Consider the following 16,094-nt stretch of genomic DNA (forward strand, 5'->3'; position numbering starts at 1 on the left):
TATGCACGCGAAGCTCGCCGCGAGCTCCACGACGTGGACAACTGGGCTTGCCCCGTTGTGCCACATTTCGGCCCAAATTTCACCGTTTTCGGTGGATTCCGGCGCAGTGGTGGAGCTATGCCATCAAAATCCTACACATGAGAATACAAACCATAAACACTAACAAAAAATTTTAAAAAGTGCAGAAAAGTAGAAAACATACCTTCATAAACTCTATGTTCTTGATTCTATCGACTTTCTTTTTAGACTTAATGGTCAGATTCAATATTTTTAATCTTAGTAATGTAAATCTCTCACGAAATAGGGTTTTGTCAGATTTTCTCTCTCAATCCGTCAAAATGAGAGCTCTGGTCTAGGACTGGTCAAAAGTCCCCTCATATATATGGATGGACATATTAGTTATAGCCTCCAAAAAATACGTCCAATTTAACCAGGGGGCAATGTGACTCCATGTTGAGAATACAGGACTTGAAATTGATATTTTATTATTCATAGGAGGATTTTGATATTTTCTCAAAGTTCAAAATGAACTTAGTCATAAAAAAGTATTTCATTTAAATATGAAAATAATTAATACGTGTGAAGTAAAAAAGTGAGTTCTAATATCAAGATCATTTTCTTGCATTTTGGCTCACCTTCCACTTTTCTTGCTCTCTCTCTTTCTAATCGGAATGGGTGGATCCATGGATGGGAGAAGTGCGTTTGCCCCATGTATGGTGGCTATGGTCCTTACATAGGTGCGACCCATAGTTGATATTGATGTAAAAAACTAAGGTTTAATTATATAGGATTATCATACAAATTACGATGTGTTGTCCAAAGTTTTTATAGCTGATATATGAATACGAGAAAAAATTAATTCTTTTTAATTGAAAACAAAACCAAATCAGTACGTATATTTAATGACGTTTGATTTTAACTAGGGGCCAAAATGATTTGAAGATTGGTGGCACCGTCCCGTTTTCACTATATGGGAATTAGTGCTACGAGTGCTTCGTAGGTAAAAGCAAAAACTTGAAGGGCACTATTGAAATATTTTCTGGAAGCTCATTCCTAAAGTAGCAATCTTCGTCACACTTCACCACGAGTTAGAGCATTCAGCAGTCGGACAAATAGGTTCAAATATGGTACTCTCTCTCTCTCTAGAATCTTATTTTTCCCTTCTCGTTATTTGGTTTATGCAAATTGAACTGTTATTTAATTGCTTTTTAAGGGATTATAATTTGATTTCAGGCCCTCGAAGAAGAAGACTTTTCTGCTATAAGACAGTTACAAGAATCACTGGACCACAATCCCAGCGATCCCTCCGTACATTTTAATTTGGTAAAGTGGTTCTCGCTTGATTTTCTCCTTCTTTGTGGTGTATGTGGGTGGGGGTTTTGGTGTGTGTGTGTGTGTGTGTCTGTGCGTGCTCCATTCACTTAGCGCTCTATGGCTCAGGGTGTGCTGCTATGGGAAAAGGGGGGAAGAACGCAAGAAATGAGGGAAAAAGCAGTGGAGCATTTGATGGTGGCAGCAAAGCTCAACCCTCAGAATGCCGTTGCATTCAGATATCTGGGTCATTATTATGCACGCATTGCCCCCGAGCCTCAGCGGGCTCTCAAGTGCTATCAAAGAGCTGTCGTCATCAATCCTGATGATCTGGAATCTGGGGTATGATTCTTTCATGATATATAACAGTTGAGCGAGATTTATCAGAGAATATGCTTGTTTTGGTTCTCTTTATTAGGCAGTTTATCAAGTTTTGGTAGGTAATAACTTAGCAGCTTCACTTTCCTGATCATGTTTGAATCTTTTTGTCACTATGATAATAAAGTGGCGTTGTTGTGATAAGATATGGCCTACCAAGGAAGGGAACTGCTATGCATGACAAGTTGCGAAAACATATCATGAAATATTTCACTTCTTTGTATATTAGTTAGCGATTACTAAAATGCATGAGTCAGGTTGGATTTATAATAAAATACTCAGCGACTCAGCGTGATAAATCTAATTTCATGTTATTGGTGGCATATTGTGGTTTTAGAATTCCGCAAGGCTGCTTTTGAAATTTTCTTTTTTTTGTATATCATAATTTCTTTCAGTTTATTCTGCAAATTTATTGTGGTCAGCCAGTCTTCAGTGTTAATTTCAAGAGTTTTAGTTTTTTAACAGGTTAATTTCATAACATGTTACTGTAAGAATTCATGATAAGAGCTGAAATTTGAAATTTGAAGGAAATTAATATTTTATAAGTCAACGTGCCAAAACATCATAATTAGAGAAATTACTATTGGCTGATTGGAAATTGAAGATTTGAAGTGTAAACAAAATCAATTCAAATTCCTAAATTGTAGGAAGCACTTTGTGATTTATTGGATGAGGGTGGGAAAGAGAGTTTGGTGGTTGCTATCTGCCGTGAAGCTACAGAGAAGTCTGCCCGGGCTTTTTGGGCTTTTCGACGGTTGGGATACCTTCAGGTTTTTGTGTTTCTGTATTCATTTTCTTCTTGGCCCTCTGTTTAGTATTCATCTCATATCTTTAATGGAAGTTGACTCGGTACTTCTTGCAGGCTCATCAAAAGAAATGGTCTGAAGCTATACAGAGCCTCCAACATGCAATTCGTGGCTTTCCTATGTCTCCTGATTTGTGGGAGGTTGTTAACACCATTTGTTGACTCTATTTAATGATTCCTTATAATTCTATGTTTCTGATTGGATGTGGTTATCAGTTCTAAATATTCTGCCTTCAATGTGCTTATGTAGACCTTAGGTCTTGCCTACCAACGGATGGGCATGTTTACTGCTGCACTTAAGGTGATTTCCTCTCTCTGGCTTTCTCTCTGTTTTTTATGGTCACATTGCTGTTATAAAAGAAATCATCCTACTGGTCATTTTTCCAGGTGTCTCTTATACTGTGCAAGCAACCAAACACATAGTTGTATTACATGTTATTAAATGGTTAAATTTATTTACATAATTTATATTCTTCCCCTAATTGATTTATCTGCTTTGATTGATCTCAAAGTTTCTAGATGAGATTTGAAAAAGTGAGAGTGGTATCGAATTAATGCTGTCAATGATTATGGTACTTTTGGAAATAAACTTTCTATTCTGAGGAAACAAAATCTTATTCGACATTCCAAAAACAAAATAGGAGCTTATATTTTCGGGACAAAAGGATGATAATTTATGTGCATGGACCTATATATGAAGGACTCCATCTTCCTTTTTCCTTTTGTACAAATTACTATCGATGCAAATTACTTAATGAAATAGTTTAATTTCCCAACTGACTGCCAATGTTATTAGTCTCTATGTGGTATTACATTGACAGCTATCAACAAAACTATATTACTAGATTACTTTTATTTGATAAGCCACATGGAATCCTAGTATGTAGTTACTAATGCTCATTTTGTGTTTTCAAGTAGTCCTATGGAAGAGCTATTGAGTTGGATAATTCAAGGGTTTTTGCGTTGATTGAAAGTGGAAATACGTGCTTGATGCTTGGTTCTTTTAGAAAGGTAAAATATTCTCTTAATCGTTTCTTTTTCTACCAGTTGTTTTGCTCAATAACCAGTGATCTGGACTGACTTGTATCGTAGCTTATCCTTCATGTTTATTCAGATTACTCCACTCTGTTTACATAGACAGTTCCTAATTTCCCTTTCTTTTGCTGGATGGTTAAAATGTGGATTAGGTCTATGGATAAAGTATTGTGCAAGTCTGAATTGGATAATGCTCCCTGCTTCATCATTTTATTCTTTATTGGGATTGGCATAAAGTTTCAAAAGAAAGCAAAAGAAAGATTTTTATGCATCTTGATTTCTCCAAAGGCACAGGTTGAGAGTAAATGACTTATGTATCAATGCACTTTAAGTGAGGTTACTATAGGAAGTTAACATCTGTTGTGAATATCGCAAAGGAAATGCTGGAGAAGTATTTTTTTATTTTTCTGTTAATTGAACCTTCAATCCGCAAAGTAATGTAAAGAGTGCAACAACCCCAGGAAAAGAATACACAAATCACCTGTGCAGTTCAAGGATGAGTCAAAGTCAGACTTGTTATTGTTGCCATGAGAATTTATAATATGCTTTTTGGTGATTCTGTAGTTCATAAGTGTGGGGTGATAAGAGTGAGTTGTTATAGACAAGTTCTCAATAATCTTTTCCACAATAAGCAGCAGAAGGAGAAGGATGAGTTTTTTGGTTCAGATTTCAGAAATTGCCATAGATGAAACGGGAGTAAATAACTAGATTTATATAATTTGTAGAAATATGAGTCTTTGACGTGCACAGACAAAATTAAGTTTGAGCGGATATAAGCAGCAATGAACTGTCGTCCAAGCTGTAAAATAACTGTTCCATATCTAATTCATAATGTACAAGTTAGAAAAGTTGGTAAAGACATGAATTATGGCATAAGAAAGTTTTGAAAGTAGAGGAAATAAGTCTGGATTTGAAAGGAAGTTATAGATCTTATAGTGGAAAGTCAACACATCATATCAAATTTTCATAACTATCGTATCTATTGAATTGAATGGTTTATGTATTTGTAAGTTATAACGGAGCTCCTAGTATTGGAAACAAGGTCTTTATTGCTGTAGTTCATGTCTTATTAATCCTGGACTAGTTGTACACAGGATCCCTGCCTTCAATTACTGAAAGGCGAAAATCCTTGTAACTTCTAAAACAAGGACCATCCAGGGTATAGCTGCGACAAGAGCCTTGTTTTAGTGAGTGTTGTTTTTGTGGCTCTGAAAGACAGTGTTCTACCAGAATCAGCTAAGATGTTGGTTTAACCCAATGTATCTTGTCTACATCTCTATTATAATTTGATTCTTGAAATTCAATTAAAGCAGCAAAACTCATTCTCCTATAATGTCGCACTTAAGGAATCTATTCTCTAGAATTTATTTCCAATGACTTTTCAAATTCAACCATCAACCTTACTAATGTAAATCTTTGTTACCTCAGTAAACACTTTCCTCTAGATAAAACCTCTTCCTAGCTGATGCCTGTCTGTTAAGATACAAATATTTTAACTTCTCGTCAGCTGATTACTAGCTTCTCCTCTAGCTAGTTCCTAATGAGCATTTGGTGCTTATAGGTGAAGTTGTAATTGTACTGTAAAGGTTATAGATTGACATTTGAATGATGTATTAACAGCATGTTAGGTGCAAGGTAATTTGGTTTGTTAGAAGAGTTTTCCCACTTTTCATTTGCTAAGACTAAGACAAGTGGGATTAAAGAGTCTAAGGTTACCTTGTTTCCCACTAGAAGTAGACTTTCCTGATTCACCCTCATAATTTAGAATGGAAGTTATCTTCTTAGTGCCACAAGAATTTACACTGTAGTATCTTCTATTTATTATCTTATGCACTCACACAGGCACTGTATGTCCACAAACTGACAATGTAATTATGCCTACATAACTATGTGTATACACGCACAAGTACACATGAAATATGCCCATACTTATAGATGAAATTAGCACAAATAAAATGCATATATATGTACGCATTTATGTAGGAAGTAGCACGATTAGTGGTTACTGTACCTCCTAGTAATATAAACACCCATATGTATTTTTATGTAGAAATAGCAGGATTAATGGTTATTGTGCTACCTAATAATAGAAATATGCCTTACAAAAAATGTTTTAACTGTGGACAGTAGCAACAATTGAAGCTGGCTTTTTCTGAGTTGCCTTCTAATTTGCTAGCTACTTTCACGATGCAAGGCGCCAACCTATGCATTCAGGTTACTTTTTTCAATACAAAAAGGCGCACTCTGTACATGCATATACAAAGATAGCAACTGCACGCTTAAGCTTAGCAGAATCTTATATGATAGTGATTCACAATATACATGAATGCCTGAAGTCTTGATCTTGATTCATGGTTGGTCTTATATTTACCCACTGGTGGGTAAATGTATTGATATACACTTGAAATGTTGAACAAAAAACAAATTTACCTGCGTGTAGGTAAATGTATTGATAGATACCTGAAATTTTGAATAAAGATTCAGATGGTGTCATTTGTTTATGTTTACAATATTGACAAGAGTTTCTCAAATAGTTAAAAACCAGTCTTCCTCTTTACTTAAGGGTTCAGATGTGTTAAATTTCTAAGAATTTGTATGCATCATAATTTAATTATTAATAACTAGGCTATTATTATGTGTACATAATTTATGAGCAAGTATATGCATATGTTTGGAGTAAAGTTGTTCGTGGTGGTGCAAGCATGAGCCATGAGTGTAATATTCGTGATTCATGACAAGCAGAATTTTATTCCTGTCCATATATGTAATTAAGTGAACCAAACAAATGATGAAAAATTCAATTTGATTCTATGTCCATAGCCAAACATTAAAAAAGAAAGACCATAATAACCGGCCCCTATGCCGTACATGACATGCTATTAGACTACCCTCATAATTCTTTTGGTATGGGGTCAAACCGTTTCAACATGTTTTGGAGGGAGTTTATAAAGAAGCAGCATTGTGGGCCCACCCGATTTATACTTGAAATTATGTACTTTTAAACTAGTTTATGTATTTATTGAATTATGATGGGGTGCTTTGATTTAGCCACAATTCAGATACCCGTAAGGGCTGGACATTCCAATCTAACTTTTAGAATCGGGGGAAACACGAAAAGTAATATATAATAATATGAAATCATGTCATTCAAATAGATAAAAGAGATAAGGAAATAGAAACTTTAAATAATGAGCGAGCGAGAGAAAAGAGGAAACAATAGATTATGTGAAATGTGGAGAGGAAAGAAGAATGGAAAAAATCTATATGGATAGTACCTTAACAGGGGTAATTTGATTGGTTCACATAAAATCACACCAAGTTAGTTATTAGGATGTTGCTGTATATGCAGTATATATAATTCTTGTAGCATACTGTTATCACTGTTCTCATTGTCTACTTTATCTTTTTCCTTTTATTTTTTTTAAATGAAGGGAATTGAGCACTTCCAACAAACATTGGAAATTTCACCTCACAATGTTTCTGCACTTTATGGGCTTGCTTCTGCACTTCTTGGTTTAGCAAAGGAGTGTGCCAATCTGGGTGCCTTTAGGTGGGGAGCCTCCCTCTTAGAGGTTAGTATCTCAAGTGAAGTCTTTCTTTCTTCTGCAGTTATTGAAATGTATTATGCTTGCCTGAAATAAATTCAAGCTGAACTTAGGAAGCATGTGATGTAGCCGTGCGTGGTACATCTTTAGCTGGTAACTTTTCATGTTCATGGAAGCTACATGGAGATATTCAGGTATAAACTTATCAGAGTTTTCCTGTTGGGGCAATACATTCTCGTATCTTCTTTAAGTTCGGTTTTCTACATGGTATGTTTGTGTATTGTTTTATTTCGTTTCCTCTTAGCTTATGTATGCCAGATGTTACCCATGGGCGGAGGAAGCCAGGCCCAGGCATTCTGACGAGATATCTTTCAAATCTTCTATCAATACATGGAAAAGAACCTGCCATATTGCTGCTAGAATTGCTAGTCACTCCTATCAGCGTGCTCTGCACTTGGCTCCTTGGTTGGCTACTTTGTATGCTGATGTTGCTGTAGCATCAGATCTCTGTTCGTCTTTTAAGGAGTCTCCAAAGACTGACCTGAATGTTTGGTAATTATTTGTTTTTGTAAAATGGATTTATGTTTTTATATTATCATTCTCTTACTCTACCATCAAATAACAAGGTCTGTGGCTGAAAAGATGTGCTTGGGTGCTTTACTACTTGAGAGCTACAACGACGAATTTTGGGTAGCACTAGGATGCTTGTCATATCACACTGCATTAAAGCAACATGCTTTAATACGTGGATTGCAATTGGACGTATCTCTAGCTGTTGCATGGGCATACCTGGGGAAGGTAATTACTAATCCATTAGAAGAAATATTGAAATGATTGTGATGATTACATTATGAACAGGATGGATAACCTTATATTACACTTCTACTGGGAGTTAATATTCAGTACCTTCAGATATTTCGGAAGAAATTGAGTAGTGACAATTAGGCTCGCAGCAAGCTTCAGTTACATTTCTACGTCAAATAACCTAGAAGAGTGATTTTAGATATTTTTGAAGACTCTGGCACATGTTGGCAGGTTATGTCCATTGAAGTGCTGATTTGGCATTGGGAACATGATTTTATATTTAGATAGTCATTTCTTTGAGTTCATTTTAACAATGCATTTGTAACAACTGCAATTGGGCGGAGCTAGGCTGATGGATTTCTGTGTTGAAGTTTGAGTCATTAAGCTTGCAACTTCATTTTTCATGCCATCATCTTTTGATTAAGGTCATTGCGAAAATCACATCACTGACCATGCTAAAGATAGAAGTGCTTTTCAAATCTTAGCATGGAATTTGCTTTGCATTTTATCAGCGACAACAAATTTGGGGTTGATGTTCGAAATCGTTTGATATCAAGTCCAGTCATGTTCTTGATGCATTGTTCTATACAAATCTTGTTACTGAGGTCTGGTGGTGTGTTCTTAATGTATTTGGTCTGTAGCTATTAATGGCACAATCAGTGCCAGTTTTCAGTAATGGTGCTGGCCTTTTCCTTAGTGCACCTCAGCGCCTTTTTCTGTGGTGCCCTGTCCTGTGGCAGCCTTTTCGAAGGGCTTGCACCGTGCTTGCTTTTTGGGATAAGAAAAAGGAAAGAAACCCCTAGCTTTTACTGATTGAGCCTCTTCATTGTCTCCACTACGTTACATGGCGTCTTGTTTTTTCTTCTAAATCATCTTCTTCCTTCTGTTTTCTTCTTTTTAACTGGTTTCTTGCCATTGCCTTCGTCTTCTTCTTTCCTCCCATTTCTTTTCTTTGGATTTTGCTCCTGCCATTTATTGTTCTTCCTGATTTCATTTTTTTTCTTCTTTCTCTCATTTTCTTTTCTTTTGGCACGCAGTTCTCTTCTTTAGTTTTGTTTATTTTCTTTCTCCTTCACTTTTATCTTTTCCTTCTTATTTTATTTTTGTCTTTTTCTCAAGGAAAAAATTACTCATTATTCTGGAATAATTTTTCCTTTCTTTTCTGAGTTTATTGTTGAAATTATTTGTATTAGTGATGTTGTTGATATATAAGAAACTGTTGAAATCATTCCTAAAATAGGGGAGATTATACAATAAATATGAAATATGTATATATTATTTATTTCTTTGATTATGCGGCTCACTTCGATAAGGCGCCATACTCCAAGTCACCTTGGCGTAGTTTGCCATGAGCCCTTAACAATTATGATTTGGTCCCCACTGAATCATGTTTGGATCAATAATATGGAAGAGGTAAAATTCAGAATATTACAAATTTAACTTTTTTTCCATCTACTGTGTAATGGAACATGACTTATCATTTTTAGGTTTTACATACCTTTCTAATCTAAGTGAATCTTTTACTTGGATTTCCTCATCCTGAAGTCAGAGTCAACTAGAGCTTGAGAAAGAAAGAAAAGAAATTCATGTTCTTTACCTTTTAACAAGCAAGACTTGGGGAATGATATAGTTCACCTTAGATTAACTTCTATTCCTTGTAATATTAGCAGTGTATTATGGCGGTATTGCATAAGTTTTGTTGAAGTGAGCCCTGAAAGATTTTACCTTGGCAAGTTTGAGGGGCATGTGCTTCTGTACTGTAAATCAATTGCTGGAGTTTTTATATTTTTTCGTTTCTCCAAAACGCTTTAGGAAACTGATTTAGCTCCAGTGTACTCATGTGCTTGTTTATAACACTATGTTCTAATTACTTGGGCCAACAGAAGTCTTCACTCTATTTTTCCTCTTGTTTTCTGCACGTGTCTAAAAACCCTCGACTCCTGCTAGAGGATCTCAATATTGGATTTTTACAGCTTTATAGGCGGGAAGGCAAAAAGCAGTTGGCCCAGCAAGCATTTGATCGGGCTAGAAGTATAGATCCTTCACTTGCATTACCATGGGCAGGCATGGCAGCTGATGCAGGTGCTAGGTAAATGTAGATACTCTTGGGGACTATCTAGATATTTACAATAGGCATGTTTTGTGAAGATGTAGTTTATACTTGCTTTCTTTTCTCAGAATGCTTGACCAGAATGAAGCATATGAGTGCTGTTTACGGGCTACACAAATATTTCCGGTATGATATTTTATACGCATGCTTGTTAAAGCCTGTGAGGTGGTCTTTTAAAAAGCAAGATAGCTTTGAAAATATTATTGTAGCTTATTGCTTGGTTTCTGCTGGTAAGCTTTGCATTTGTCAGACTGAAAATATAATTATTGAATGTTTCGAAAAGTTCGCTTAAAGCTGTTATGCTGAATAGCTTGCAGAATTCCAAGTTGGTCTTGCAAAGCTTGCGATGCATTCTAGTTATTTGTCATCATCTGAGGTATTCAGCAATATTACATATCTTTGCAGGATGTTTTCTTTACCGCACGTAATGTTTCAAATCAGTCATTTTTCTACACAAACATAAAGGAAGCATTAAAAAACTTTATTTTGTAATGGCTGTCATAGGTTTTTGGAGCCATCCAACAGTCATTGCAGCGTGTCCCACACTATCCTGATTCTCACAATTTGAATGGGCTAGTGTGTGAATCAAGAGCTGATTATCAAGGTGCTATTACTTCCTACAGGCTGGCAAGATGTGCTCTAAAATCATTTGCGGGCGAATCATCAGAATCCTATCTAAGAGATATATCCATCAATTTAGCCAGATCGCTTTGCATGGTAATATTGTTTGATATCTTTTAGCAGTTCCAGATGCTTTATTCTAACCATAATACTTGAAAGTTTTATGCTTTTGGCAAGCATTCTTGCAATTCATTCTGATATTTATTATAAGATGCCATTTTCTGGTTTAGGCTGGAAATGCAAGTGATGCAGTTGGAGAGTGTGAATATTTAGGGCAAAAAGGTATGGATTATGGCTCTTATCTGGTAGATATGTTCTAATCCTGGAAACAGAGGAAATCGAGAATAATTTTTTGAAATGTTCGTGGTTATAATGGAATAAGAAGCTTATAAGAAAAAATTAGTGTGCTGTGAGTTGGAAAAGATGCTCAAACTTGGTAGTGATATGTGCTATCTCTGATATGCTTCCTTAATTTTCTAGGACAGCTTGATTCTGAGGTTCTGCAGATATATGCTCTATGCTTATGGCAACTTGGCAAGAATGATATGGCTCTGTCCACAATGAGATCTCTTGCTTCGAGTATTTTATCCTTGGAAGAAAGTCTTGCTGCTGCTTCCATTAGCTTCATCTGTAGGTTGCTCTACCACATTTCTGGGCAGGAATCAGCAATTACAAGCATTTTGAAAATGCCCAAGGAATTTTTTCACAGTTCAAAAATTAGTTTCGTCGTTACTGCTATTCATGTTCTGGACCCAAAAGATCAGCTTGAGCCTGTTGTTTCTAGGAGTCGTTCCTTCATTACATGTCGTGAAGATATCATCAGAATGCATATTTTAATTACATTTGGTAAACTTGTAAGTTGCCAATTTGTATAGTTGCTAATTTAGTGCTCATTCACTTAATTAACAGCCAGAGTAATTCATGTATTTTGGATCTTTTCAGCTCAAACATGGAAGTGACAATTCCCTTGGAATTCAGAAGGGAGTAGATCATCTCAGAAAAGCTCTTCACATGTACCCTAACAGTAGTGAGCTAAGGTAAATTTACTTTGGCAGCATAAACTTTCTGGTTGACTATTTTAAGCAACATATAGCATATTTGCCGAGCTGCATAACTGTATAACTGTAAACCAGATTATAAGAAGTCAAGGTATTCCATCCTTATCTTTATCTGAACATTATGCAATAATTGATTAGTTTGCAGTGTGTTATGGAAATTGATTATCATGGATCTGTTTAGGATATACTTCTTTGAGAGTCTAAGCTAATAGCTCTATATACCTAAGCATCAATAAAATTTAAGATTATTTCCAACAGAAAAAGTTCATCTATGTTTCCTCCGACTCCAACAGAAATTAAGGTTCACTTATATAGCAACTCAAGCTGGCTTGTGCAGTTGCTCTTTGTTTCAGCTCTATCTTCTGGTGGAAGTGCTTTATAGACTGCTATATGAAGGCCCACCAACTTATACAATAAACTGATAGTTCACTTGGTGAACTGAGGTCTGAATGCATGTTTGTATCTGGTTGCTCCTCAACAGTAGATGGAGTTTGGGATTACACACTCATGGTGGTTCATTCTGTTTAAGTTTCTGCAGCATGGTTCAAACATTGTTTATCAAATTCTGAGTCCATGACGCATATGTACTAAGCAGTACTACCAGTTTAAGCAAATGCATGCTGCTGGAATTTTAAAACTTTAAAAAGTTTAATTAACCATCCATCCCATGAAGAAGCTAAGTGCCTGTTTGGTTGTGTTATCAATGAGATTTTTTCCACTTTTCACTATTTGGGTGGTTGGGATTTTGTTTGGTCAAGCCATTTTCATTGAGAATGCATTCCTATTTTAATTCTCAAATTTTTGAAATTATAGGTCACATGGTTTGTCATACTTGTCTTATCTTGTCAACATGTCTTTTCTTGTGTCAAATCAATTAAAATTATTTCAAATGGCAAGACTCACTTTGATTATTTTATAATTTCACATATTCAATCAATTTGGTCATCTATCACATCAAAAATACATATACCTATATTCAACATTCTCACACCTATATACCTACATTTGGAGACAACTAATCCAAACATATTCTCAGTTTTCGCACAAAAACCAATAAAGTATTTCTACCCATTTCCAAATGTTGGAAACTGAAAATGAAAATGAAAACACAACCAAACGGGCCCTAAATTTTTCTTTACCCTACTTTTAAGCTAGTGTCTGGTAAACACAGTTACTTCAGTGTGCGGATTTCTTTTTTCACACTTGTAGTATGCGAGTTTCATGGACATTTCTTCTAAAGGTAATTAAGTTACCTTAATTAAAGCCAAGATCGAGCTTGCTGCACAAATAGAACTCGGGTCGCAGGTCTTTTGAGGCAGTGGTTGTAACCAATCTTATGATAGATGTCAAAATTTGTCTTCTTTTCAACTCAATTATTTTAGGTAAACAAATTGCAGAAAGTTAATTGTACTTTTTCATGAAGAATGAAATCTGATTTACTATAAAGTGAGAGCTTATGAACAACAGCAGCAGCTTTGGAGGACAAAATATGAGAAAGGGCTATGACTTAAGATTCTCACCGTCTATTTCTATGTTGTGCAACATAGCTATTTGTCCGTTGTATTTGCTTTTCAACTCTTCAAAATTTCCCCTCTCTGAGTTACAATCCTTTTTACTCATTGAGTTACAGTTTCTTCAGTTTTCTCCTCTCTGCCCGTACACCACTGCACGCCTGTATTTCTTTGTTTACTTTTGTCTATCTTTTGATGATTTTCTTTCTTTTTTCCCCTTTCTTTTGGTTGGTTTGGAGACGGGGCCTGCCAGTTCCTGTTTCCCCATCATTTCACCATCTTTAGCTCTACTTGTTCCTGTTTGCATTCTTCTAACAGTTGGAAAATATTTTGCTGCTTTTCATTTTCTTGTCCACCGTGCCAAGCTGCAAACATCAATTTAATTGTCCTTTTGAATTCTCTGGATCTTGTTTATCTAGGTTTAGACTTTCAGATTTATCCTACATTGCTAGAGCCATGCTGCTAGGATTTTTCTAATATATAAGAGATATTCTTTATATTGTATTATTGTGCTCAATGTTCAGCTGACTTAATTATTGCCAACAGAAATCTTCTTAGTTATCTCTTACTCTCAAGCAAAGAATGGAGAGATCTTTATCTTGCAACTAGATGCTCTTTCTTAGATTTGTCTGACAAGCAAAAGTACAAAGGCATAAAATCTGCATTTGAGATCCTTGGCGCTGGAACTGTTGCTTGTTACGCCATTGGAAGCCCGAAGGAGAAATTTCCATTCCCAACATGTAGACATCAACACCCTTCTGGCTTCGGAGCCATTCAACTGCTGCAAAAGTATGTTTCATCATGGCCCTCAAGTCCTCAGACGATTCATCATTTTTCTCTTTAATCTTCCATGGCACCTACTTTAAAAATTAGGTTACTTTCCCTTGCAAGTCCTCTGTATAAGAATTAACTATTCAAATATAGGTTTTTGCATCAAGAGCCTTGGAACTTCAATGCGAGGTACTTGCTCACGTTAAACTGTTTACAGAAGGCGCGTCAGGAGAGATTTGCTCCACAGGTTTGCCGTGTGCTAGAACGGTTAACAGCTGTTGCTCTGCATAATCAGCTTTATTCAAGCAAATATGTTTCGTGCCAATACCAAAGTTTTCAGCTTTTACTCTGTGCTGCCGAGGTTAATCTTCAACAAGGAAATAACAGTGAATGCTTCAGATATGCGAGAAGTGCTTTAGGTTCTTCAGTTGATAATAGCTCTCTCTTTTTTGCACATTTGCTACTCTGCCGTGCATATGCTGCTGAAGATGATATCATCAACATAAGCAAAGAATACAAACAATGCTTGGAGCTTGGAACTGATTTTCATATTGGCTGGATTAGTCTGAAGTTTATTGAATCTAGATATAGGCTAGGAGATGATTCTACCATGTTACCATTATGCTTTGAAGAATGCTGCAAAGATATCAAGCTTTCATGGAATATGTGGATGGCTCTCTTTAACATGGTGCAGGGTCTCATTGCGATTTGGTTTGGTGATTTTGTTGCGGCAGAAGAGTCCTTCACACAAGCAAGCTCTTTAGCTGATGGCGAGAGTTGTGTCTTACTTTGTCATGGTATCATCTTATGTATTTGTGCATTTTCATTCTTAAGCATTTTAAATTCTTCTGATGATTGCACTCAGATAGAACTGATTAAACGCTATAGCTGATGTAAATAAGAGGGTTTGAACAACTTTAAGTTTAGATTTTAAGGAGGATTTCTGTGTAAGCTCAGGGAACTTATATTTTGGGTAGGATGTCATCAACTGGAACAGACGGAAATTGTGCCTTTATCCTTTAGACCATTGCCCTGAGTCCTCCTTAAAGATATTGTCTTTGTTTGGATTCAGGTGCCATATGTATGGAGCTTGCCAGACAAAAGTGTGAGTCGCAATATATATCACGTGCCATAAGAAGTCTCATGAAAGCAAGAAATGCTTCTCCTGATCCCTTACCCATCATCTCACTTTTGCTGGCACAAGCAGAAGCTAGCCTTGGCTCCAAAGCAATGTGGGAGGTCAACCTCCAGAACGAATGGTTTTCTTGGCCTCCAGGTAAATTTATTAAATAGGCACTTGTTGTGTTTGCACTTTCACATATGATTTGGACCATATGATTGCCTTTGACAGAGTTTCAGTTCTTGGTATTTACATATATGATAAATTACGCATTCTTGTATTTAGTGTAGGAAAGAAATGACAGCTCTTGATATAGAAAAGGACAGGCATATTTTCCTGCGCCTGTCCCATGGACAATGATACACTCTTACCTGTTTCCTTCATGTTCTGAAATGTCTTATAGTCCCCAGTAAGTTATATTTACTGTAATGTTTTTACATGCACAAATCGAACCTACTAAAAATTGGTTAAAGAAAAAGTAAATGAAGCGGGAATGTCGAAGTAAAGCATTGTGCACAAGTAGATAGATCCCACCGGCTTAACTTAAGGCTGACAGAGTATCTGATATCAATACCGGGGTTGTGTTAGGCACTATATTTGAGTGCACTCTGTGCCAGAGTAGGAAGAATCCCTTGTTTGCTTTTAATTAGTGGGTTTGAATTCGTATCGGTTGATGCAATGAACCTCCAGTACCAATTAACTCATTAGACTAGTGTACTCAGTGTGGCCAACGACCACTGTTCTTTTGTTAACACAAAACCCAGATATTATCATCTCTGGTTCTGTATCGTGGCCGGTAATGCCTCCATGCTCCAGCACTCCAAGCTGTCCAACTTTAAGGGCAAAGCTTCAAACTAAGTTATCCCTTTGCTTTAACTACACGAGTTTATAGCATTATAATGTTTGTTCAAGCTAAAAGTGCTGATTTCTGAGTTTGCAGTATTTTTAAATTGGTTGTTACCCATTACCAGACAGACTGATTCGTACTTATCATATTTATCTGACTTATCTCCCATCATTACTTG

The 16,094-nt window shown here is 36.2% G+C and overlaps 1 protein-coding gene across 1 annotated transcript in view; it reads left to right on the forward strand.

Annotated features, from left to right (window-relative positions):
• The window catches only part of LOC105172257 (tetratricopeptide repeat protein SKI3), a gene marked incomplete in the record, with an annotated part of 15,714 nt that continues 562 nt past the window's right edge, over positions 943 to 16,094 (forward strand). The window contains 21 exon segments of the mRNA XM_011093630.2: positions 943 to 1,127; positions 1,234 to 1,323; positions 1,441 to 1,653; positions 2,337 to 2,459; positions 2,552 to 2,635; positions 2,745 to 2,795; positions 3,413 to 3,505; positions 6,961 to 7,101; positions 7,188 to 7,268; positions 7,379 to 7,626; positions 7,701 to 7,872; positions 9,852 to 9,967; positions 10,057 to 10,114; positions 10,299 to 10,364; positions 10,493 to 10,705; positions 10,840 to 10,891; positions 11,090 to 11,463; positions 11,552 to 11,646; positions 13,725 to 13,967; positions 14,103 to 14,746; positions 15,022 to 15,225. Of these exon segments, the coding sequence (XP_011091932.1) occupies positions 1,125 to 1,127; positions 1,234 to 1,323; positions 1,441 to 1,653; positions 2,337 to 2,459; positions 2,552 to 2,635; positions 2,745 to 2,795; positions 3,413 to 3,505; positions 6,961 to 7,101; positions 7,188 to 7,268; positions 7,379 to 7,626; positions 7,701 to 7,872; positions 9,852 to 9,967; positions 10,057 to 10,114; positions 10,299 to 10,364; positions 10,493 to 10,705; positions 10,840 to 10,891; positions 11,090 to 11,463; positions 11,552 to 11,646; positions 13,725 to 13,967; positions 14,103 to 14,746; positions 15,022 to 15,225 (3,364 nt within the window).

Source organism: Sesamum indicum, linkage group LG10 (genome assembly GCF_000512975.1).
Source record: "Sesamum indicum cultivar Zhongzhi No. 13 linkage group LG10, S_indicum_v1.0, whole genome shotgun sequence".
NCBI lineage: Eukaryota > Viridiplantae > Streptophyta > Magnoliopsida > Lamiales > Pedaliaceae > Sesamum > Sesamum indicum.